The sequence below is a fragment of the Saimiri boliviensis genome, chromosome 6 (assembly GCF_048565385.1).
Source record: "Saimiri boliviensis isolate mSaiBol1 chromosome 6, mSaiBol1.pri, whole genome shotgun sequence".
In the NCBI taxonomy this organism is placed as follows: Eukaryota; Metazoa; Chordata; class Mammalia; order Primates; family Cebidae; genus Saimiri; species Saimiri boliviensis.
The window spans coordinates 8,922,074-8,948,609 of NC_133454.1; the positions used below are offsets into that span (position 1 = coordinate 8,922,074).

Sequence of the window (26,536 nt, forward strand, 5' to 3'; positions counted from 1 at the left end):
TGAAAACAGAGGAGGATAAAACAGCCTTAGTATACAAAATGAGTAATATTTTACATAGAGGGGAATCAAATAGAGTGGATATGTATGCTTTGGTCTGCTCAGCTGTTCCTTTGGAAAACCTTTTCCTTCACATTTTCACCTACATGGTTGTATCAATAACTACCACAATATATGCCTTTGTCCAACACTTGCTTGACTAGTCCAGGGGTGGAAATCTGATCCAAGGTGACTCAATCACAGCTCTTCCCTATGGAATTTTTAAAACTGGAACTGAAAAAAAGGGACCAGTATATTTCTGATCACCCAAACTCTAAGATAAAGAAATGGAGAGCTTTTAGGAAACGTGAGCCTGAGAAGCAGAGATCTGTACTGGAAACCTGCAGAGACACACAAGTAGATTCACAGAGAAAAGTGATCACTGAAGAAGAGAGTTTCAGAGGCATGATAATCAGTTGTCCTGAGCTCAGGCTCATCTCTGTTCTAGCAATCCCAGTATCCTCATTAAATTCCTCTTTTGGCTTAAGCTAGTTTGAATTGGCCTCTGTATTGCAGAGATATGAACAAAGTGCTGCAGTTGCAAAGAAGGAAGTAGTTAAGATGTGATCCAAGAAGTTAAAGTCAGGAAAAGAAAGGAATTTCCAGGGTTCAAATTTTCACATTCTTTATAATTTCTCTATTTTGCTGCAGCTGTACTTTATATCTGCTTCTAATTTATAAGACCTGGAGTAGAAGTCCTAGTAAATATGTTCTCAAGTAGAGATGGATGAAAAACATATTTCTCTTGAATCTTACGATCTTCGTTACACTTGCTCTATCTCCACATCACTGTAAAGACACTGGGCCTGGCCTCCTGCCTCAGCCCAAGCCTCTCCAAAAGATTCCAGGACTACAAGTCATGTGAATGAATTGGGTTCAACAGTTGGGTTGGCAAACTGTCATTATCACTAGTTATCTAGTGAAAGCCTACAAAGGATGCCACAGGAGGAAAGATGTAAGTAGTATGTCACTGTGTACCTTTTTAATCTTAGTATTTTCAGTATTTAACACCATTGTCATGTAGTTACATCATGTTCATCAGACCCTCTTCCCCCCAAAAACACTCTTTCCTAAATCAACCCCTCTAAAATGAAACAGATACAAATAAAAAGGGTTGTCTGGTGTACTGACTTCCAAGAATTATGAAATGAAAAAACAAAATTAAAGCAACTTCAAAATTAAGGTAAATATTTTCCTTTTAAACCAAAAGCTTGCTTCATCCATTGATTCATTGAATATCGTTGGTACCCATCTGAGAGGCCAGTTTTGCATGTTGGTCAAGAATGCCAGCTCTGAAGGGAGAAGGATTCTACTTCTGCCATGTACAAGCTTCCTGTTCTCAGACGCGTTACTTACCTCCGTGTGTCTGAGTCCCTTCATCTTTAACGTTAATGTAAATATTAGAATTATCTCACGGGTTGTCATCAGAATTAAAGATAATGTATGTATGGTGCTTAGGAGTATTTGAAACTGCACCGGCACACTTAGTCTTTACCTTAATTTTCTTTCAGCACCACGGTCAACGTCAAATATTTGGAAGGACATTGAAATTTCCTGAAAGTAAAATTGTGTATGACGTAATTAAATTCTATTTCAGTGTATCCTGTACCTCTAACCATAGAAACAAGGGGACGAATAAGCAGAGTAGTCAGAACCTCAGCATTGGTAGGGGACAAACCCCATCCTTCGTGTTCTCCAAGGTGACCTACAGAACGCTAACGCCTTGCGTGTGGACAGGCGTCCCAAATGTTAGTTCGCGGTCATCTTTAAAAACCCCCAGGGGGCTCTAAGCCCGGGCGTCGGCGCGCTCTGAGCTCCCGCCCTCGCTGGGCTCCAAACGCCCCTCCTCTCGGGTGACCGAGCCCGGCCTCCCGCCGTCCTCGGCTCTTCGGCCTCCCCCGCCCCGCGCCGGCGGCGCCCGCCGAGCCGGGCCGCCCCACTGCGCATGCTCGCGGCCGCGCGGGTGGGGCGCGCCGGGGCCGGGAGGCGGGCCGCGGTCGCGGGTCCCTCCGGGCAGGGGCGGCCCGGGCCTGACGCCGGCCACGCAGCGGCGGGAGGGCGAGCACCCGGGCGGCGGCGTCCTGGAGACCCGCGAGAGATGGAAGCGGCGGCGACGCCGGCGGCGTCCGGGGCGGCTGGGCGCGAGGAGTTAGGTCGGTGTGGCGCGTGGGCAGGGACCCGGGGCCGACGAGGGCGGGGGCCTGTGCGGCGGCCGCTGCGTCCGGGCCTCCCGGGGCCCCGCGCTCCGCCAGGGCCAGGAGGGGGCGGACCCTGCCCGGCGGGGGGAGACGCGGGGCCGAGTGGGCGGCGGGGTGTGTGTGTGTGTGTGTGAAGGCTCTTGAGATTGTGGGACTGGCACAGGTTCGAATTTAAGCCCGGCAAACAAACCTCCCCGGGGCCAGCATCCGCAGAGGAGCCGGTGGTCTGACCCGAGAGCTGGGTCCGGGGAAGGCCGGGCCTGCCTAGGCCGTTAAAGTGTGTGTGTGTGTGTGTCATTGTGTGTGTGTGTGTGTGTGTGAGAGCGGGGCGGGGCCCTGCACGCGTCGGCGCCGTGAGAGCTGCGCCGCCACGCGCTCTTCTCCCCGGTGATGCTGGAAGGAAGGTCACCGTGTTCCGCTTTTCAAATGCCGTCGCCCCAGTCGGAACCTCCGGATGGAGCCGTGTGCGAGCGCGCGTTACCCTGGGAGGGTCGAACGGGGCGTGCTGACCGTGGTGAACGGGAGGTACCTGTAGCTAGCTCGCTTGGCAAAGTCGGTTGATGTTCCTGCTTTCCTCGGATCTTGTTTCTTGGCGACGGGGCGTGTTTGTTTATGGTTTCCCGCTGTCCAAAATAAAACAAACGTAACGGTCAGGGTGGTAAAATGATCCCTCTCCCAATTATATGTACTGTACTTGGGAGTATTTTTCATTCAGTGCTGATTAAATGTAAGTAAAAGACTAAGTCTAAATGTAATTTTCAAGAAAAGGGTTGAACTTTATAAAATACTGTATTATAAGTAAGTGATAGGTTGTTGCCCCTCTTACAGCCTGCAGGGAGGGCACTTGGCAATGGAATTTTTTCAGGTAGTACGTAATAATGATAGAAACAATAAACATTTTACTGCATGCTTACTGTGTGAAACCATTGTGTTAAGTGCTTTATCTATGCATTCTCTTTAATCCTCACAGCGATTCGGATAGGTGCTATTATGATCTCCATTATATAGTAATTTAAAGCTTATTAATGGCAGAACCCAAATGTGAACTCAGGTTTATCTGACTGTTTTAAATTCATTAATATCCTGTGTTGGTGAGGATATGCAGAAATGGGTATTCTCATGCACTGCGGGTAAGAAAGGGAAAACATATTTATCCTTAAAAATGTACATATCTTTTGACACAGCAATTCTCCTTCTAGAATACTTCCCGAGGAAATAAGTAATGTAACAAATATTTATATCAAGAAGTTTTCGTTATAGTATATAGAGAAAACCTGTTAACTAGCTAGAGTACAATGAAAGGAAATTGGTTAAATTGTGGTGTAGCTGTATACTGCCTACCATTAAAAGTGATATGGAAAGATGTTCACCATGTACGTTCTTTAACTGAAAAAAGTTTCAAATTATTTCAGGTTTTTTTAAGTTTTATGTATGCATTAATTCAACACATATTCATTGAGCTTCTTCTAGGCACTTGAGATATGCATCGTGAGCAAAACAGATAAAAATTTTCTTCTCATGGAGCTTGTGTTTAGTAAGCGAAAGCAGAGAATGAGCAGTAAAGACAATAACCAGTTAATTATATAGTATGTTAGGTGAAAAGTTCTATGAAAAACAAGAGCAGGGTAAGGGAAATCAGGAATGAGGGTAGGGGCTGGGCAATTTACAATATTTTATAAAGTGGTTTGGATGGACCTTATTGAAAAGGTACAATTTGAGTAAAGACTTCGAAGAGGTAAGGAAGGAAATTAGCTAAATGGATAACTGGGGAAAGACTACTCCAGGTAGAAAGAATGACTAACGGAATAGCAAGGAGACCAAAGTGGCTGAAGCAGAGTGATGGAAGTGGCTATGGGGCCAAATTATTTAGGGTCTTAGAGGTAATGTAGACTGTGACTTTTACCCTGAGGGAAGAGTGCACCAATGCAGGGTTTGAACAGGAGTGGCGTCATCTGGCTTGTTTTAAAAGGATTGTATTGGCTGCTATGTGAAGAATAAGCTGTAAGGGGACCAAAGTAAAAGCAGGAGAATATTTCAGGAAAGATATATGGGTGTCCTTCAGAGCAGTATGGTAGTAGTGGCAGTGGAAGTGAATAGACATAGTTAGCCTTTAGGTATATTTTGAAAAAAACCAATGTGATTTCCTAACAGAATGGATGAGGGTTAGAGAGTAAAACAGAGGATACATGGAAGACTCCAGGAACCTGCATATTAGAAGAATGAAATTGTTAACTGGGACATTATGGTGGTTTTGTAATATACCAGAGATTCTTTGATGTTTCTCTCTAAAGGAGGAGAAACTTAATTTCTTTCCTTTCAAGTGAGGACTGGACTTAGTAACTTGTATCTAATGAATAGATGATGGTAGAAGTGATGATTTGTGACTTAAATACTAGTTAATAAAGTACATATTGCCTTCCTCCTTGCTTTCTCTTTTTGAATCACTCATTGAAGAAAAGCCGGCTGTCATGTAGCAAGGAGACCCAAGCGGCCCTAAGGAAAGCTCCATGTTGCACAGAACTGAGGGCTCCTGACAATAGCTGTAAATTGTTATATAGCAATAGAGAGCTCGTACAGATGGTTAAAGTTGCAGGAATAGCAGACTTGCCGGTGAAGACAAGTTCAGTTTGGGACATGTTAAGTTTGAGATGTCCATGAGATATCAGAGTACAGATGTCAGGTAGGCAAATTAGATTTATGTCTAGATTAGTGAGAGGTCTGGTCTAGAAATATAAATTTGGATGTTATCAGCATATAGATAGTATTTAAAGCTAGGAGACAGAATGAGAACATATGAGAGTTGTTTGTGTTTATGTGTGTGTTCATGAATGCACACATGTGTGCCTGAGAACATCTACTCTAAAATGTTAACAGTAGTAATTTCTGGGTAATGAAATAACTTTTAATTTCAAAAATGTTGTTTATACATTTTCTGATTTTCTACAATGACAAAATGTTATTTAACTTAAAAGAATTTCCAAAAATGGATATTTATGTGAAAACCACTGGTGGAGATGTTAAGATACAGGTTCTCGTGAAGTATATAAAAGATCTGAACTTTATTTCATAGCCCATGGGAACCTTTGGAAGGTTTCTTGCTGTGTATATTTCCTCCATCTCAGAAATGAACAAAATAGTTATGGCTCTCATTTTATATCTAGATAGTAGTTTATAGACTTGGGTGGCAATATTATGTCATTTTTTAAAAATGAAACTATTTCTACTTTCTTTTAGTTTTTCTATTGCCAAAATACAAGTGATTTTTAAATTTTATTATAAAAGTAATGCAAGTTTGCTGCTACTACTTTTTTTAAAAAACATTTTTCAGAGAAAGAAAAGTACACTAATGATCCCATTGTCCATCTATGTCCTTGTAAACTTATTCACATTTTGATATATTTACTTTCCCTTATTTCTACTTAATTTTTAAAAACATGATTATAATCATATTGCAAATATTCAACTTTTTCTCGCTTAGTATATGATACACTTTTCCCTGTTTTACTCAAGACTTCACAACCATAATTTAATGTCAGTGCAATACTTCATAAAGTGAATGTGCCAGAGTTAATTTACTAATTTCCTGATTGCTCCACATTTAGGTTGTTTCTCATTTGTTTCCAGTAATGTTTTAATTAACGTTCTTGTGCAAAATTCTCTTCTGCATATACTGGCTTGCCAGAAGTAGAATTACTAGGTGAAATAAATAAAGATTTTTAAGACTTTCATACATATGATATTGATCAATTAATGTGATTTTAGAAAATTCTGTCTACAACTTGAAATTTATGTTGGTTTTAGGCTTGAAAATTGAGGTTCAAACAATTTTCTGGGCAAATAAGAGAACATAAAAGCACTGCCTAATTTAAGAATGTTCCATTTATATGCACCATTAATGTATTCTTATGGTGTACTATGTAATATAGCTAGTATCAGATATATGGTGTATAATAAATGTGGTATAACATTGAGTCAAGCTAGTGTTTCTTATTTATCTATGATTTCTCCACTCATAAATAGCTAGCATGTCTATTCCTTAGTAGTGTTTTAGTTTATAAGGCATCATTAATTTTTACCAGTAATAATCATAGCATTTTCCAGAGTTGTCCAATTTAGTAGTTAGCCAAAAATTACGGCAAAACATTGGGAAAATAATAGACATTGTGTGTAATATAAATTGGGTTGTATAAATTTTAATTCCTTTGGGGTGTCAGTTTTTATTTCACATATTCTTAACCCTGTTTACCATGTCGAGTTGTTGAGTGTTCATCTCCCTTACTAGTGTCTCTTTCCTTCTGGCACGTATATCATGTTTTGCCCATCTTTGCATACTCAATATTACAGCACAGTTTACAGGTCATAAATGCTCAGAATTATTAGTTATTATTAAATTAGTTCTAATTTTTGTCAAAGATTGGCATTTTAAAATCCTATACAGCTTAATATACTTCTAATATGTGGAGGAGGAAGAAAAAGTATTTATTGATTACTTATTTTTATGTGCCAAGGTGTAGGCACTATGCTTCATATACATTATTTCATTCTTCACATTCTATCTATATGACATATATAATATGTATAATAACTTCATATACATTATCACTCCGGACGATGACATCACAAAACCCCTGTATAATAGAAGTAATTATTTTCATTGCACATGTGAGAAAATAAATATAAGAACTACTAAACAATGTCAGTTTGTTACATTTTAACTAGAGCAATCTGGTTAAAATGTAAATCAGATAATATCACTCCGAGGCCCAAAACTCTCTAGTGCCCTGCTGTCCAGTACAATAGCCATTAGTTATATGGTTATTGAGCATGTGAAATGTGGTGTGTTCAAATTGAAATATGCTGTAAGTGTGAAGTACATGTTGGATTTCAAAAACATAGTATGAAAAATAGAATCTAAAATATCTTAATTGTTTACTGTTGATTACATGCTGAAATATTTTAGATAATCAAGTTAAATAAAATAGTAAACTTAATTTTACCTGTTCCTTTTTTCTTTCTAAAAAAATTACTAGAAAAAATTGTATTTGTGTAATATAAATTTATTTTTATATTACATTACGTTCCTATTGGAAGGCACTGCTCTAGTGGCTTTTCCTGTCACGTGGAATGGTCTGCAAGGCTGTGTACAGTCTGTCTTCTGTTACCTCTGATCTGATCTCATCTCCTGCTCCTCCCCCATACTCATTCCTCTCTAGCTACTCAGCCTCCTTGTTCCTTAAGCATATGAGACTTCCCTCCTGAGTGACTTTGCCTTTGTTGTTCCTGCTGCCTGTGTTACTCTCCCTCCTGCAGGATATCCACACTGCTCACTCCTGTTCCTTCTTCAGGACTTCTTTAAAATGCCACTTTCTCAGTGAGGCCTACTTTGACTGTCTATCCCAAATTATAGGCTCTCTGTCTCCATCCTTGTGTTTCTTCACAGTACGTAACACTATCTAGCTTATCTCTGTTTTACTTAATTTTTGTCTCTTTCCTTCACTAGAATTTGAGCTCCATAAAGGCAGGATTTTTTTATGAGTATTAGTAATTACTCTATTCCTAGCATCTAATGATGTTTAACATATATTAGGGCCTCATTAATATTTGTGAAATTGAATAGGAATCCATTGCAAACTCTTTGATTGAATACATTCAGTTATGAAGCACAGAGCTTTTGTGTTGGGGTGCTATTATTAGTGGATATTAGTGAGGATCACAGTCTATTAATAGGAGTTTTTGAGAAGGACCAGAAACCAGTAAAATTAGTGAGAGGGCTTATTCCTCTGCATCATCTTCTGTAAATGTGTTTTTCTATAATGCTGATGTGCATAAAAGCCATCATAGTCTTTGACATCCTTTTCACTAGCAAAGTAAAAGGTAAGCCATGGGAGTCTATTGTGCCATGGAGAAACAACTCTTGGTAACCGCTTTTGTATATATATATCTTTCCGGGAATTCCACAGGAGGTTCACACAGAGAGTATGAATGCTAATTCTTTACCCAGTACCTCACTGCTTTTCGTCTGACATCACAGTGTGAAATAACCAAGGGAAGGATATGGTGGTAGTGATGGGTGCTGTCTTTCTTGAATCTGAGCCAGAAACCTTTACAGGAAAGGGATGGGATTCTTGATAACACTGATTTGAAAACTTACTAATCTTCTGCCTTATACTTCTACCTTCAGTTTCAGTGACATTAAACCAACCTAAAGTTTCTCAAGCACACAGTTGTATTCAAGCCTGGAATCCCCCACTCAACCTTGTGACCCATGCCTCTCCTAAGTGCCAAAACCTCTCCTAAGAAATTAGAGCTAAGTGTAAAGAAATAATGTTAAAGAAATAATTTTTCTATAGTGTATACCTAAGTTGGAAACAAAAATACAATTTAGCATTTTATATTTAGTATTACCTGGAGCTTCTAAAAGTTGTAAGTGACTAGTTGACTCTGTTTATTAATAAATCTAATGTTCAGAGGTCTAGGTATATATAGGCTATTACCATTTAAATATGCAACTTCTTGGGCATTGATATTTCCTAGATATTTCTAGCTAGGTATCTTTTAATTTATTCTTTAGATTCAAGAGCTATTTTGTATCATTCAACTTGATATGCTCAGTCTTAAAACCTGATTGCTTTACTTTTTTTAGTTTACTTAGTTTAACAGATACCCTTTTTTTTAGTATGTAATGTTACCTTTATACACAGACTAAAACTGAAGGGAACATCTTAGAGATTTTTCATATGCAGTTAGAAAAATGTATTTACCGGGAGGCAGAGGTTGCTATGAGCCAAGACCATGCCATTGCACTCTGGGTGACAGAGTAAAACTCTGTCTCAAAAAAGAAAAGAAAAGAAAAATGTATTTAAATACATAGAACTTAACTAATAATGTCACATTGCATGGTTCTTCAATGATAGAATCAAAATGGAAATAAATATGTACTTCTTAAATTCCTAACACTGTTAAGAAGTATCTTTATCTCAAATTATTTAAACTTTGAAAAATCAACTTACTTTAATCTCATTGTAAGGGAGTTAGTAAGAGGAGTTCCCTGGAATAATTCAACTGAAAAAAATTTTTATGGGCATGTAATAAATAATTGTAGTATTTGTGGAGTACATGAGATATTTTGATGTAAGCATACTATATGTAATGATCAAATCAGCATAATTGGGATATCCATCATCTCAAATACTTATCGTTTTTTGTTTGTGTATTGGGAACATTTCAAATCCATTTCTCTAGTTACTTTGAAACATATAATAAATTATTGTTAACTACAGTTGCCCTATTGTGCTACAGAATATTAGATCTTATTCCTACTACCTATCTGTATTTTTGTAACCAGGAATAATTAAATTTTTGTTAATGTTTTAAATGTGAAGGATGAGATAAATGAATTTAAAGCAAATAAATATGTATATGAAAAGCTGTTTTTCACATTAAGTCATGTTTAATATTTTCTAGACAATATAACATTGAAAATTAATGACTTTAAGAAGTAAGGAAAAGTATAACCATAGGGATTGCACTATTGAACAAAGTTAAATCAGTGTAACAACTGCTAAACAATGTGAGCTTGTTCAGAGTGACTGAGATCCCGACTAATTTTTACTTGGGAATCTGAACATTATAATACTATTTTAAAAACTCGATTCTGTGAATTCCAAAACTAGTATTTATAGGTAATTTTAACAATTCTAGATTTCCAGGTTTATCTAAAAGAATATTTAAAAATAAGCTCTTTAATAATGCCAATACAAATATCTTATCATTTAGAATTCATATTGTTGTTAAAGTTATGAAAAACTTACCATTTTCCGCACTTTCCTTACTGCTGTGATCTCTTAGGCAGTGTGCTTTAAATAACAGATTGTTCCGTTTTTGAAATATTGGTAGTGATAACCATCTTTATTGAGGACAGATAGTGTACTTAGTACAGCACAGAACATACTGCACACTGCCTGACAAAAAGAAATCAGAAGGTTCAAATAACAGATAATTTGGATAAGCTAAATGAATTAAAGCAAATGAACTCTAGTCAGCAAGGGCAGTGGAGTATATTTAGAAACAAAAATATTAACATATTGGTTGAAACTGAAGTTCATACAACTAATGATGATGATTGTTATGAATTCAATAGTCCCCCCAACCCCGCAATTTATATGTTGTCATGCCCCTGCAAACCTCAGGATGTGACCTTATTTGGAAATAGGGTCATGGTAGCTTTAATTAGTTAAGATGAGGCCATGGCCAGGCGCAGTGGGTGGCTCATGCTTTTAATTGCAGTACTTTGGGAGGCTGAGACAGATGGACTACCTGAGATCAGGAGTTCAAGAACAGCCTGACCAACATGGTGAATCCCTGTCTCTAATAAAAATACAAAAAGGAGCCAGGCCTGGTAGTGCATGCCTATAATCCTGCTACTCTGGAGGCTGAGGCAGGATAATCGCTTGAACTTGGGCCGGGGAGCAGAAGTTGTAGTGAGCCAACATTGCACCATTGCACTCCAGCCTGGGCAACAAGAGTGAAATACCATCTTAAAAAAAAAAAAAAGAAAGAAAAGATGAGACCGTGCTGGAGTAGGGTGGTGTCCAATATGACTGATGTCCATATAAAAAGGGGAAATTTAAACACAGACGTGATTACAGAGAGAATGTCATGTGAACTTGAAGATGACTGTCCATAAACTAAGGAGGGAGGCCTGGCTGAAACAGAGCTTTCCCTCCCAGCCCTCAGAAGAAACCAACCCTTCCAATACTTTTTCAGACTAATAACCTGTAGAACTTTGAGGCAATACATTTTCCTTGTTTCAGCCACTCGTTTTGTAGTAGTTGGTTATGACAGCTGTAGGAAACTAATGTGATGGTTTCACAAGAGTACCAAGTTACTTTGTATAGAGTATAACAGAAAAAGATATAGGGTTTATCCTGATAAAAGGTGAACATTATTAATAACTTTCTAGAGTAACTGTGAGATAGTAGATATCCCAGTAGACCTAATGCTGGGGAAACCATTTCTACCATGTATAGGTCTAGACTGTGCCACCTTTGAAACTGGAAAACAAGAAACAAGGAAATCCTACAAAACAATCTATGGAAAATGTCCTAAAGATTAAATGGTTAGAAAAATCAGCCAAAAGAAAAGTTGGGGACTTTGAATTATAGAAAATCATCATTAATTTTAACTTCAGGAATTTGGAACAGATAAGTGAATTTTACTGTACACATATTAGTTATGGTATTAAAAGAATATGTAAATAATTTTATGGACTGTTTTCAAGCATCTTCCAGTATCTTAAGGCATCATTTTACTGTTATGAAGAATGAATATGTTGAATTCCAGTTGGCACCGGCCTAATGGGGGCTGCTAAAATCCTAGTTTCTCAACACATCCTCCCCTAAAACCTTTTAATTCAACTTGAAGCACAAATAAACCATTCATGAAATTAGTCTTTTAGCATTACTAGGAGATCAAGGATACCATAAACCTCAAATTGTAAGGAGAAAAACAGAAACTTTCTGTTGCAGCTATGGGCATGGATAATGGGGAAGGGGTGTCTATAGTTTCTTACTGGAAAAGAGAAGGGAGCAGGAAACTAAATGAAGCACTACAAAAAACTCTTTCAGAAAGAGAAAGTTTAAAGTGTTAAACATCTGAAGAGGTCAAGTATGGAAGTTAGTAATTCATAGCACTTACGGAAATGTGAACTTGAGCAGGACTGAAGCGGGCAGCCTTGACAAAACATTGCTTCTGTAGGTGAGAGATAAATTGGAGCAGTGGAAATGCCCCTCAGCTGGCAAGGAAGGGAAAGAAAAAAGTATTGGGAAAGTTGATGGTCTTGCAGAAACGAAAGAGAACTAGAAGACATGCCAGTTACTCTTGCTCACCGCTAGCAGCACAGCATCATCTATGAAATAAACTGAAGTTCACTATAGTGACAGAGGGAGCACTCTTGAACTAGGATTCCTGTGCATGAAATGCTTAGAAATAGAAAAAATCAGAAATAATAAATTACAAGGTGGAAGGGAGAATGTATTGAAATGAAAATGTAATGTGTCATTTAAGATAGATATGAATGAAGATGAGGTAAAGACAGATATCAGAAGGGTCAGAGATATAAAGTGATTGAATAGAAGACAGGCAAAGAAGATCCAACATGAATGTAACTGAAATATCTAAAGAAGAATTATTTGAACCAGATACATATTTAAAACTGTTACCCAAGAAAACTTTATAGTAGAAATAAGACAAAAAACACCTAAATCAACATGTCAAAAGGGGCCCACTGTGTCCCTGGGAAAACTGACTTAGGGTGATCAAACCCAAGACGTGTTGTGAAGTTATTAGGCTTTAAAGACAAAGAAAATATCTTCAGGATTTCTAGGCAAAAGAACAAGTTACTTAATGGCTGAGAAAATTAGTCTGCCCTCAGGCTTCTCAAAGTAGGATATAAAAGCAAGGCGAAAGTGCAGCAGCATTTTCAGGAGACTCAAGGATAGGTATGAGCCAAGGATTTTGTATCTGGTTGTTCTTCAAATATCAAGGCTATAAAGAAAAACAATTTGAAACATGTGAAAACTCAGGGAATACTGTGCCCATGACCTTCCTGAGGAATCAGTTAGAGCTGTGGTCCTCTAAGTGGGGTCCCCCAACTAGCAACGTCAGCAGCACTGAGGAGCTTGTTAGAAATGCATATTTTCAGGCCCACCCCAGACCTACTGAGTGAGAAACTTTGGGATGGCGTCCATCACTGTGTGTTTTAGCGAGCCCTACAGGTCATTCTGATGCATACCCTATAAGAAGATGAACTTCTTCCAGCCAAGGGATGATTGAGGAAACTTTGGCGGAGAACCGATAGTGAATATTGATATTGATTATAGATATAGGTCTAAGAAATGAGTAGAGACATAATTGGAAGAACAGTACGAAAACCATCGTATGTATTGTTAAAGTAGAAAGAATACGACTAAAAATGAGAAAATAAGGGACAAACAGGAAAAAGTAGAATTAAATTATTAATTATTGTACAGGTAATAGGTAGAAGTCAGAGAGTACCACTTAAAAACAGTCAAATAGGCCGGGCGCGGCGGCTCAAGCCTGTAATCCCAGCACTTTGGGAGGCCGAGGCGGGTGGATCACGAGGTCAAGAGATCGAGACCATCCCGGTCAACATGGTGAAACCCCGTCTCTACTAAAAATACAAAAAATTAGCTGAGCATGGTGGCGCGTGCCTGTAATCCCAGCTACTCAGGAGGCTGAGGCAGGAGAATTGCCTGAACCCGGGAGGCAGAGGTTGCGGTGAGCCGAGATCGCGCCATTGCACTCCAGCCTGGGTAACAAGAGCGAAACTCCGTCTCAAAAAAAAAAAACAAACCAAAAAAAAAAAAAAACAGTCAAATAAGATAGTAAAAAATTAGGCAAGAAAAAGATGATTAAAGGCATCATAAAAAATATAATGGCAAAGAAACTGGAAGAACACTTTAATTAAATGGAATATAAAATCCTGGACTGAGAAAAAAATTGCTGAGAGGAATTTACTGGTATAACTGATGAAAGTGGAATATGGAATGTAGATTAAATAGAGTATTGCATCAATGTTAACCTGAATGTAGTAACTTGATGTGAATATTTAAGAGAATATTCCTGTTCTCAGGAAATACATACTGATAAAGTGGTAAAGGGCAGATTTTGATACTGAAATTTTAAATATTGGAATGACTTTCTAATTTTCTTCACGTATTTAAAAATGGGATTACTATTTACCTATACAGTTTGATTTGAAGCTAAGCAGAAATGAAAATATATTTGATCATTTCTTCACATTCCTCGTGCTGTAATCCTGTGATCATTTACTGTAAACCTCATGTGGATAAAGCAGAAAAGTTTTGCATTGAATACTTAAGCTTTCGCTTTGCACTGCATATTCCAAACAGAATAGCCAGCAAATAAATTTGGTTGTTTCTTTTTAAATATACTAAAACTCAGGGTATTTGCATGAACAATCTTAAGATGAAAATAGTAAAGATGAGTACAGATGGTATTTCCTAATATTTTAAAATTAATTTATACCAGCTTTATCCAAATTTTTAAGCAATAGTCAAGTACTTTGTTTTTCCTTTTTAAAGATATGGATGTAATGATGCCCTTGATAAATGAGCAGAATTTTGATGGGACATCAGATGAAGAACATGAGCAAGAGCTTCTGCCTGTTCAGAAGCATTACCAACTTGATGATCAAGAGGGCATTTCGTAAGTGTTATGGTTTATAAGTCTCCTTTTCTTCTCATTCAGTATGTATTTTGTAATCTATAGTCAAAACATTCTATTAGATTACAAGACACAAATATAAGACATCGTCTCCACCTTTAACGAGTTTATAGTCTATTTGGAAAAGAAATGCATTTAAATCACAGAGCAGTATATAGAAATTACTGCAATAAACTGAACTTCACTATAGTGACAAATGCTAGGGATCTTGATGTGTAACAAATGCTAAGGATCTTGAAAGAAGGGAGATCTGATTAAGTAGAAAAGGAATGTTAAGAGAGGTGACTTCTGAAATAATCAGGAGGTAGTAAATGTTTCTTTATTCTGAAAGGAAGTCATGGAGGTAGGAAAGCATTGTAACTTTTTAAAACCTTTTTTTGACATTTTGTCATTATTAATAGATTTGAGTAATTTCTCATTCTAATAATAGTTTAATGGTTAAAGTGATATGCAATTGATCAGAAAAGAAGAATATAAATGAAAAAATATTTAGGCAAACATTTTTGTTTCATGAGTTTAAACTTTTTGCTCTTCTTTCTTATTTCAACTTATTTTTTCCTGGTGAAAAGACTTCCTTCAGATGCCTATGGAAACTATTAGGTCAAATCCCTTAGGGAGTTCCTGGTATCTAAAAATTAATTAGTATTTATCTTACCTGTTGACACATACAGTTTTACAACTTGTATAACTTGTATTTTTTTTTAAATTAACTTCTTAGGTTGACAATCATAAATCAAATGTGTTTAGTATCATGGTTGCATAGGTAGTGTCAATACATTGCTGTTACCAGCCAAATCCTCAACATTGTTTTGAAAATCATAGCAGCAAAGTGTCTTATGAGAAAATTACCTTTTTAAAAAAAATTTATTTCTTTACTGTGTACAAAACCGCACTGTAAAGAGGATGCCTTTAAGCCTTTTTTTTTCTTTTCTTTTTTTTTTAGACGGAGTTTCACTCTTCTTGCCTAGGCTGGAGTACAGTGGTACTATCTTGGCTCACTGCAACCTCCGCCTCCCCAGTTAAGTGATTCTCCTGCCTCAGCCTCCCAAGTAGCTGGGATTATAGGCTCCTGCCTGATGTCTGGCTAATTTTTTATATTTTTAGTAGAGACAAGGCTTCACCACATTGGCCAGGCTGGTCGCGAACTCCTGACCTCAGGTGATCCCCTGGCTTCAGCCTCCCAAAGTGCTGGGATTACAGGTGTGAGCCACCGTGCCCAGCCAAGCCTTTTTAATTTAATTTTTTACTATCTTGTTTGACAGATAGTTCACCTAAATATCTCATTTAATATCCATAATAACTCTTGTTATTCCACTTATAAGTAGAAAAGATAGGGCTTGAACCAAGTATGACTTCTGGCCCAGTGATGGGATGGAAATGTTATTTGGTTCCTTGGCTAAATTAATTTTCAGTTCCCTTCTAGTACCAAAACCATGATCATGTTATAATAGCTTTTGTTCTAAAACATTTAAGTCTTATATTTAAGTCTTAACATCTTTTACTTTTCAGATTTGTACAAACTCTTATGCACCTTCTTAAAGGAAATATTGGAACTGGCCTTTTAGGACTTCCATTGGCAATAAAAAATGCAGGCATAGTGGTAAGACTTACTTTTGTAATCACCAGTTAAGATGCAGTTATCAGTCTCATTTATAGCAAGTCAGATGTTACCTGGTAAGGTGATGTTTATGTGGTCATTTAGATGCTGTCTTGATAAAATTGTGTGAACTGTGAAAATGATATCTAACAAAAAAATGCTAATTATTCTATTCATTTCTACTTCATTACTTATTTGTAATATTTAACAAAAAAAAACAACCCCACAAACCTAAAGCAGTCTTTGATTTTTCCAGGCATAGTTATATCTTATTAATATTTTGGATTTTTAGGAATTGAATTAAGCAGTGTAATCATAGCAACAAATATACTTATAGAGTAGATTATTGGTAATGTGAAATTGTACAGTTTTTTAGAGTCAAATAGACAGTTTTCAGATTTAAATAATAGTTAAGAAAAGTAATAATAATAGCTTTTAAAAACCAATATGTAAAAGACACTTACTGTAATTATTATAATTACAGACAACCTTGATAGGGGAGAAGCCCATTTATGAGGTAATAAAATTACATGTAACATTTTTTGAATGGACCAGTTTCTAAGAACAGTTTTAACTATCATCTTTCTCTGCATTTGACTATTTTGTTCCCCCTAATTTAGATGATAAAAACTTTTGTTTATAAAAATAAACTTTGGCAATAATTTGATTGTATCTTGAAAATTACAGGTATCACTTTAATTTTAGTAAATAAATATTTAAAATATTGTATTTACTACTTTTTGAAATAATTATTTTCTAAGCATGGTTTCTGACACATAGTACTCAACAAGCAGTCTGTAGAAGAAATAAATTGCTCACAGTCTCCATTTGATACTGTACTTTTTCATGATTTGGATAATGATGCATGGATGCATATAGTTATAATGGTGGGTCACTGATAGTTGTAGACTTGCCATCTGATATTAAATATGATCTTGTGTTCTACCCTACTTTGTTATCTATACTCTATATTCATGGATTTGAGTAGCAAAGTTGGTAAGATGGATGTGGTTGTCCTAAATATTACTCCTCTTTCTCTATCGAGTTTATTAGTTTGCCTTTATATAGTGACTAATCATTTTGCCCAACAAATATTTATTCACTGCACATGATTTCTATTAAATATTTAAATCTTATAAATTTTTCCCCCACAGCTTGGACCAATCAGCCTTGTGTTTATAGGAATTATTTCTGTTCACTGTATGCACATATTGGTACGTTGCAGTCACTTTCTATGTCTGAGGTAAATGTGGATTTGTTAAGCCATTTATTTTGAAGCTATCTTTTTATTTAGATCATCAGATAGTCTCATATTTCTACTGTGCATTGCATTGTATTTCCTTATATAGATACATCTAAGGTAATGAATATGGAACAGGGTAGCTTTTCATATGAGCTAAATCTGATTAGAATCTATTTTTAAAAGGTAGCCTCATGAGTGAAAAAAAATGGTGTCTCTTAGTATGAATGGAAAAAATCAGAAAAGATATTTGGAGGCAATGGAGGCAGTGGTGTGACTTTTAGTTATAGCATAATGGTCTTCAATGTATAGGTAATTCTGTTTTTATTGTCATTTGTGCTGTCTGCTGATGTATGGGTTAGTAGATGGTCAACAAAATAATATTATTTTTCTTTATTTTTGCATCATGAAATACGTCTACTGGACAGTAGACTAACTTTTTTTTAAAAAAAAATAGATATTATCTAGTCTAGTAGCCTAATCTCAAGTCTTGACTCTTTTGTTGTTACATAGTCTTAAAACTTTGGGCACATCATTTATGAGCTTTATATGATAACATATACTTGGAAAGTTAAGAAAGAGAATGGAGAAATAATACCTACCTCATGGGAAGATTAAATGAGATAGTTTATGTGCAGATGTATTGTAGAGCCTTGCACAGATGTATTATTAAATAATGCTGTTCTAAGATGAGTAATGTAGTTGATGTTTTAGGTATTTGAAATATTTAAATTAATAAAGCACAAATACTAAGTTATATGAATTCTGCACTTACATAAACTTTAGCAGTAGATAAAATTAATATACTGATAAAAAGGACAGATTTAAAACTTTGTGAAGGATGCTTTAGAAGTATGCACACCTCGACATTTTGATAACTCATCTGTCAGTGCATAGCCTTGCATTTATTAATTCCCATTTATTTTATGTTTATTTCAAGAAGTGGTTTTGTGTACCAACTTAAACTTTTTCTTTTTTCCTTTGTATGTATGTCATTAAATTACAGGTTTAAAAAGTCAACATTAGGTTATAGTGACACCGTAAGCTTTGCTATGGAAGTGAGTCCTTGGAGTTGCCTTCAGAAGCAAGCAGCATGGGGACGGTAAATACTATGTTATTAATATCTGATTGTTAAAATTATATTAAGTATTTTAATCTAACAAGATACATAAATAAAAATATGATAAAGTTGGGGGAATAAACATATGTAACCTTTAGAATTAGACAGACTTGGGTTCAAATCTCAACTTGACCGTTTTTTGGTTTTCTGACCTTGATCAAATTATTTATCATTTTGGTTTGGTTTACTCACTATGAAATGAGTTTATAGTAATACCCATCTCACAGGATCATTTTGGTAGATGAAATAAAATGATATTTATAAAGCATGACCTGGTCAAATAATGACATAATCATGTTCATTAATTTTTTTAAATAAAAAAGCCAGAAAAATGTTTCAGTCCCATTATTTCAAATAAAGTTGTAGTATTTAGTTCTACGCTCGTCTGTGATCTGGATATATTTTAGCATAACCTTATTTTATTGTCTTGTTATTTAAATGTAACTTTATTACTGGTGGCATTGGCTAATCAAAGTCCAATGAATACAGGACTAGAGAAATAAGGAAGCATAAACAATCAGCAAAGTGCTGCCTGTTGTACAAATGACATGTGAGGTGGGAATTAAACAAAGAACAGTGTTAGAGTAGTTTATGGTTAAGTATGGCCTTTCAGGAAGTTAGATTTGGTATGAGGTGCTCAGAGTTCCTGATATGATGAGTAGGAGCATATATACTATAATAAAAGGTTGAAAACTCTCAAAGAGAAATAAAATATATTGACATTTCAATAGCTCTAATGGGTACTTATTTGTGGATCCCTTTTTTCAGGAGTGTGGTTGACTTTTTTCTGGTGATAACACAGCTGGGATTCTGTAGTGTTTATATTGTCTTCTTAGCTGAAAATGTGAAACAGGTGAGTATTTTTCTCCAGTTAGTGAAATCATTTTTTTCTAAAGCCCTAGATATGGCTTCCTATTTCTTCTGTGGAAGCCATGGTTGAATTTGAAAATGTATCTCTTTCATAAGTGATCTTCCTTTATAAATTTTCCTTTAGATTTTTTTCTTGCAAGTTGGATTTCTGCTGTAATTGTTAGTTATTATTTTGCCATAATACTGATAATGCTTGTTTTTTTAGATCAGAATATGACATTATTTACTGATCCTTAGCTACTTGAAACTTAGATTTCAAAAGCATATTCATAGATGCTGTGGAACTATATTCTTTACATTGAAGTTCTATAAAGAACTATATGAGGCTTTAGCCAGTAGCCTAAAAAAATCAAGTAAAAATAATGAGCATTCATTATTAAAATCCAGTAATTATCGCCCTTGTGTAAAAAGATATTATGTCCATAAATGAACAGTTTTCTGTAGTTCTTTCAGAAACTTTCTCGTATTATGAAGGTTTGCTTTAGGAGGAAGTGGTTTGCAGTCTTGGAAGAGATTGACAGTGTATTTGGACAAATATGGAAAGCACTGAAATAAAAATTCCATCAAAACAATACTATAAAATACTTTTCTTTATGACTGGTATCATTATTTCTAAATTATCCCTTGCTCTTCTTTAATCATTATTTTAATTATGATTATTAAAATAATTAAATATTAAATTAATTTAAAAAATAATTATTAAATATTTATTAATTATCCACATGCACATGATACAGTAAACATTTTACATAGTAAAATAGGATTGTCTTGTAGGTATTTTAATGCAAAATGATGAAGTGAATATATTTTCTAAAAAACCTGTATTTGTGTAGATTCCTGTGTGTTTATGTGTATTTGACTCTCTTTTCTAAGTATAGAGTAGGTTTAATTTCACTGAGAATTGGCAAACTGTTTCTATAGAGGGCCAGATAATAAGTATTTTCTGCTTTGTAGGCCATATGGTCTCTGTTATAACCACTCAATTCAGCCATAGGCAACAATATGTAAACAAATAGATATGACTAGATTTCGGTGAAATTTTATTTGCAAAAATAGGTGTTCTGCAGACCATAGTTTTCTAACCCCTGATTTAGATTATCCCTGTATGCCGTATTTGAGCCACTCATTTAGATTTTTAATGTCGGAAGAAGTCACTGGGTCAAACCCTCTTTTATAAAAGAGTTCATAATTAGTAATTTGAGCTTGGATTTTTGGTCAGTGTTCTTTCCAGTGTGCCATGTCTCAGCATCTAGAAAAATTTTCTTTGTATCTGGGACTTTGAATGTCTGGGAGCTTCAGTGTCACCTGTTCTGTGAAAGCTTTCTCACCTTTTCCTCCCATGCCTTTCTTTTATCTTTTGATAGAATTTATTGTTTTTTTCTCCTGGCTTCTGCATCACTTTTTAAAATAGCCTTGATTATGCTGTAGTAAAGTTAATTTACAAGTTAGGTTTTACTGCTAGGCGGCAAGCCCCGTGAAGGAAGGGACTCTCATATCCCTTGTGTTTACCACTGTAAACTAGCATCTAAGCGTGCCTGGCTTATTGGTACCCAGTATGGTTATTGACCTGAAGGAAAATGAACTCACTGGACTGGGAAGAATTATATCTTGTTCATGTCTTTATTTCTCAGACCCAGTAATGTACCTGGTTGATTGTGCAAGTGTCATTTTAAAACTTAGTGGACATTAAAACGTTTCTTTAATTTCTGCATTGATGGTCTCTGCCACTTTCCTTGTTCCCATCATGTGCAAACACCCTTTTCTCCCATTTTTTCTGTCAACTCTTCTCTTTCAGCTCCTACATGACTCTTTAAGCTTGGTTTCTCACCCTCACAGGTATTTCCTTGTGTCTATAGGATGAATGGTGTCCTTAGGGTTTTCAAGGTAAACGATCATATCATCAGCAAACAGAGACAGTTTGACTTCCTCTTTACCAACTTGATGCCCTTTGTTTCTCTCTCGTGTCTGACTGCTCTGGCTAGGACTCGTAGAAGTGCATTGAAGAGGAGTGGTGAGAATGGGCTTCCTTGTCTTGTTCCAGTTCTCAGAGGGAATCTTTAAGCTTTTCCCCATTCGGTATTATGTTGGCTGTGGGTTTGTCATAGATGGCTTTTATTATGTTAAGGTATGGAGTTCCTTGACTAATACAAGAAATCAGCAACCTTTCTGGTTGGATACAAGATTAATGGACATAGATCAGTAGCTCTTCTATACACCAGTAGTGACCAAGTAGAAAATCAAATCAAGAGCTCAACCTCTTTTACAAAACCTGCAAAAAAAGTAAAATACTTAGTAGTATTCCTAACTAAAGAGTCAAAAGACCTCTACAAGGACAACTACAAAACACTGCTGAAAGAAATCACAGATAACAAAAACAAATGAAAACACATCCCATACACATGGATGGATAGAATCAATATTGTGAACATGACCATACTGCCAAAAGCAACCTATAAATTCAACGTAATCCCCATCAAAATACCACCATCATTCTTCACAGAGTTAGAAAAAACAATTTTAAAATTCTTACGGAACTAAAAAAGAACTACCATTTGATCCAGCAGTCCCACTACTGGGTATCTATCCAGATGTAAAGAAGTCATTATTCGAAAAAGATATTTGTAGACACCTGTTGATAGCAGCCATATATATATATATATATATATATATATATATATTACACACTCTTATGGTTGAATAGTACTCCATTTTATATATATATATATATATATATATATATATATATATATATGTAATATGGAGTACTACTCAGCCGTAAAAGTGAGTGAATTAACAGCATTTGCGATGACCTGGATGAGATTAGAGACTATGATTCTAAGTGAAGTAACTCAGGAATGGAAAAGCAAACGTTGTATGTTCTCACTGATGTGCGGGAGCTGTGAGGACACGAAGGTGTAAGGATGACGCGGTGGACTTTGAGGACTCACGGGGAGGAGTGGGAAGGGGTGAGGGATACGGTGTAGTGTATGCGGCTCAGGGGATGGGTGCGCTAGGATCTCACAAATCGCCACTAATGAACTTACTTGTATAACTAAATGCCACCTGTACCCCAGTGACTTAGGGAAAAATAAAATAAGATAATAAAAACAATTTTAAAAAGGGAATGGTGTCCAGAGATTAGTGTTGTAACTGCCGACAGTTTTAGGCAGGAGGGTACTCCTAGATGCGGTCTGCATCTGAGAGTCCCAATACATTCTGTAGTTTTTCTTTCTACCTTCATTATTTTTTCAAAATACCCTATTTTAAAACTATTTCTTCTTTTACTAGATATTTGCAAATAAGTTCTTATACACCTGTTTCTGGCAGAAAAATCCGTAATCTAAACCATCAGACACAGGTGTTCCCTCATACATATTGTGACTATAGAATAGAGTGAAAGGTCTTAACAAGAGCAAGTAGCATGAGAGATGTAGACATAGAAAACAGTAACAGTAATTACAGCTACTTAGAGTCCTGTTTATAGTCTTATCAAAATAAATCATCAGTTCTTCCGTTAGCGTTACTTGTTTTCGATGATGTTGTTTTGATTTCACAAATATTTAGTTCTCCAAATTGTATATTTCTAGGACTCCTAAATCCATTAAGAGGCTTTTTATTAATGAGAGTGACAAGACATATCTTACCAGTCATTTATATATAATATGAGGGAAATTATGCCTTCCTGAGATTGTGCAACATCGTAGTACTGTACCTTTTCTAATACCTATCATCTAAGGGAGTTACCAATAAGCTCTATTTGAATTTAAGAATAATGTCAATTTCATATTAATAAACTATGATATACGTTATTTAATCTTTATAACTACTCTGTAAGTACTTTGCTTATTTTATGAATGAGAAAGCAGTCTCACAAAACTTGAGTAATGTGCCCCAAGTCATATGGAATTAGGTTGAAATCTAGGTCTCTGTCACATCCAATATGTTAATTGTTCATCACCCCACGGGACGTCTTGTCTGATTTTAGTTGTGAGTGTGTTTATATGACATAAGGAGTAGATGAGGTGGATAAAATAAATGTTTAGAAGCTTAGAATTTGTGACTTTCTCCTATGAAAAATTATCAGTTACTTCTCAAGTTGAATGGAAAAGTTAAACTTTGCTCATGTCCTAAGAAGATCAGATAGAAAAATTGACTCTCTGGAGGTAAGGAGAGTGCCTGCTACAGATAGAAAAGTAAAAGTCCTTTTGAGTCATAAGGAGTAACACGGAAAACAAAGGCAGTCAGGTTTGAGAAAGTTGTTGAGATGGTCACTGAAGCAGCATGAGATCAGAGATTTTCATTCTCTACAGAATGTTCTTTTACATTTGATAGGCATTATACAATAGTAGACACACTAGTTGATTAAACCTTACCAATTGCTACTTACTGTTACAGTTAGAAACCATAGGATTGTTACCCTCCCCTTAATCTACATGGAATTGAAATGTATTTTGTTAACCAAAAGAATTAAGGGTTTAGTTGCCACACAAATGTAGAACCTGCTATGTAACTGCCACATGACTGACTATTCTTGGTCCCATTAAGACTTTATGTACAATCAAAAGGGGAAAAAGAACCCTAGTGCTTCTGAGGAATCCAAGTCCATGGTGGTTATAGTTGCTTCTCTCCGTTCTTACGCTAAGATACGCTGGAAAATCTCAGATAAAATAGTGGTAAGCAGGCATGGAGAATGGGTAACGAATACAGTATTACATTTTAAAAATGTAGCAGTCCCAAAGACCATTGATTGTAGAGTCAGAAGATAGGAGTTCAAATCTCTGCCTTCTCAGTTTTAACTCACACATTAGGCAAAACCCCCTTATCCCTGGTCTAGCATCAGTTCCCTTATTTGTAAAATGGGAATAGTAACAAAATATCTCCTTGTTTCTCATAAACTTATTGTGAGGCTCAGCTGAAAAAAGGTTTGTGAAAGCCTTTGTAAAATGTAAAAACATTGTACAAATGTAGGGTGCTGTAACTTCAATTCTGCATTTGGCCTTACTGAAGAACGTAATCTGCAATTGGAATTTTAACTATTAAATTATGAAATCATTGAAAAATTAATAAGTGGTGTATTTTAGTAAATTTGAGCTGAAATGAAAACAACTGAATTTAGTAATTATATTTTATAATGTTTATTTCAGTGTTTTACATTTTGGTAAACATGTGAGATCATAGGAAGTCCTATTAGATAGCCAATCTCTGTCTCTAGAGGGCACCAAAGGACTCAAATGTTTACCTGAATCTTGCTCTAGGTATGTATCTACATTTTTATTTTATTTTATTTTTAATCCTGAGAATTTTTATAACCACTTTTCTGCCAAAAGTGCTAAAAAACTGTAAAATATTTGTGATAGAATTAATTTTAAATTCCCAAGCACCTAATAATAATTAAAACAGCCCTTTAAAATTTTGGTTATATAACTGGTTTTCTCTTGCCAGCTATCTTTGTTAGAGCTTTACTTTGATCATTATCTAATCTAATTATTGGAGGTACTGCTTTCATAAGAAGTATTTGGCTCTAAATAATTCAGTTACTAGAACATTAAGTCAACAATCAAATACGTTTGTAAAAACCAAGGAATGTAAATCAACAATTTTGCTTTTATTTCAAATGATAGAAAATAAAATGTAAAGTTTTGATGATCACTTACAAGGTAGTCATGAGCTGTGCATTTCCTAAATGGTGCATGGTATAACTTGAGAGTCTGTTCAGTGTCACTTATAAATTGCCTATATAGGGCAAAAATCTAATAGATACATTATCTACAATCTAAGATGATATGTACATTTGTAGTGACATTAAACATAGCTTCTGGTAGATTATACATGTAAAATTAAAGTAGAAGGAACACTTAAATTATTAATCATATCAAATTTATTTTAATCTTCTGATTTGTTGGCCTCTTAATTACTACATTTAGAGAGATATGTAAGAGTGGAAACCAGGTGGCTGCTTGGACAGAGCCCTCCTTTCTGGGTTTCAGTATTTTGGTCAGGCTAATTCTAGAGTAACAAGCCTGGGTTTGAATCCTAGAACCAACATTTACTGGCTTGATATTATGCAAGGTTTAAAAAAAAATCTCTTGAAGCCTTAGGTTCCTCAACTATAAATTGGAATTAATATTACCACCTACTTTTGAGAGTCATTTTGAATATTAAGTGAGACGTTGTATATAAAGCATATAGTTCAGTACCGGATACAAAGAAAGTACTCGAAAAACACTAGCTATTATCATTACAAGAATTTTTAGAATGTATTGTCCAGAGATTCTACAATATTGATGTGTTCAAAGGAGGGTACACTATGTTTGGGGGTAAATAAGTTTTCACTGGCATTTAAATTATAGTATGATCTGCCTCTGCTATAAAATTTTAAGACTGTTTCTAAAGTCTTCTATAATTTCATTTCTATTTTAGTAAGTAGCATTATGTGATTAAATTGGATCAGAGATAGTTTTTAATATATGGAGCCTGTAAATCATATTTTTAAATCATATTTGTTTTGAAATCTGAAAATTGGGTTATAGGAGTGGCTGAATAAGTTTTAATATACAGTTGATTTATTTTGTAGAAGTATTTTTCTCCAGCAAAAATTTATGTACTATCTACCATATGGCTACGCATGAATGTAGTGGAAATATTTATTGATAGTGATGATAATTTATAAATAATTGCTTTATAAAAGTTTTAAAGTTAGGCGATAATTTTAAATTTTTGCTTAGACTACATTTCTTTTCTTTTTTTTTTTCTTTTTTTTTGATGGAGTTTCACTCTTGTTACCCATACTGGAGTGCAATGGCGCAATCTCGGCTCACTGCAACCTCCGTCTCCTGGGTTCAAGCAATTCTCCTGCTTCCGCCTCCCGAGTAGCTGGGACTACAGGCATGCACCACCATGCCCAGCTAATTTTTGTATTTTTAGTAGAGACGGGGTTTTACCATATTGACCAGGATGGTCTCGATCTCTTGACCTTGTGATCCACCCGTCTCGGCCTCCCATAGTGCTGGGATTACAGGTGTGAGCCACTGCGCCCGGCCTAAACTACATTTCTAAGAGATAATTAGAGCTTCTTTCCTATCTGAAAAAAAATAAGCTAGAGAATACTCAGTGGCCATCCTAGGCATGTATTGTCCCAGCTTTGGTGATCTCAAAAATAGATACTTGAGTCTTTGGAGGTATCCTGAACATGATAGTCACAAAGCTTC

The 26,536-nt window shown here is 35.7% G+C and overlaps 1 protein-coding gene across 10 annotated transcripts in view; it reads left to right on the forward strand.

The window, feature by feature from the left end:
• SLC36A4 (solute carrier family 36 member 4) overlaps positions 1-26,536 on the forward strand; it is a 186,646-nt gene that overhangs the window by 75,272 nt on the left and 84,838 nt on the right. For 3 of the 10 annotated variants that reach the window (XR_012517979.1, XR_012517978.1, XM_074400344.1), the window contains exons 1-6: positions 2,792-2,961; positions 14,360-14,483; positions 16,011-16,101; positions 17,253-17,341; positions 18,345-18,440; positions 19,227-19,311. Coding sequence is in view for 8 of the 10 variants with exons in the window: in XM_074400344.1 (XP_074256445.1) it covers positions 2,898-2,961; positions 14,360-14,483; positions 16,011-16,101; positions 17,253-17,341; positions 18,345-18,440; positions 19,227-19,311 (549 nt within the window). In the remaining 2 variants the exon portion in view is untranslated. Of the gene's footprint in view, positions 1-957; positions 992-2,001; positions 2,190-2,352; positions 2,760-2,790; positions 2,962-14,359; positions 14,484-16,010; positions 16,102-17,252; positions 17,342-18,344; positions 18,441-19,226; positions 19,312-26,536 lie in introns of those variants that run through there. The other 7 variants (XM_074400341.1, XM_010352279.3, XM_074400342.1 and 4 more) reach the window with 6 other exon arrangements.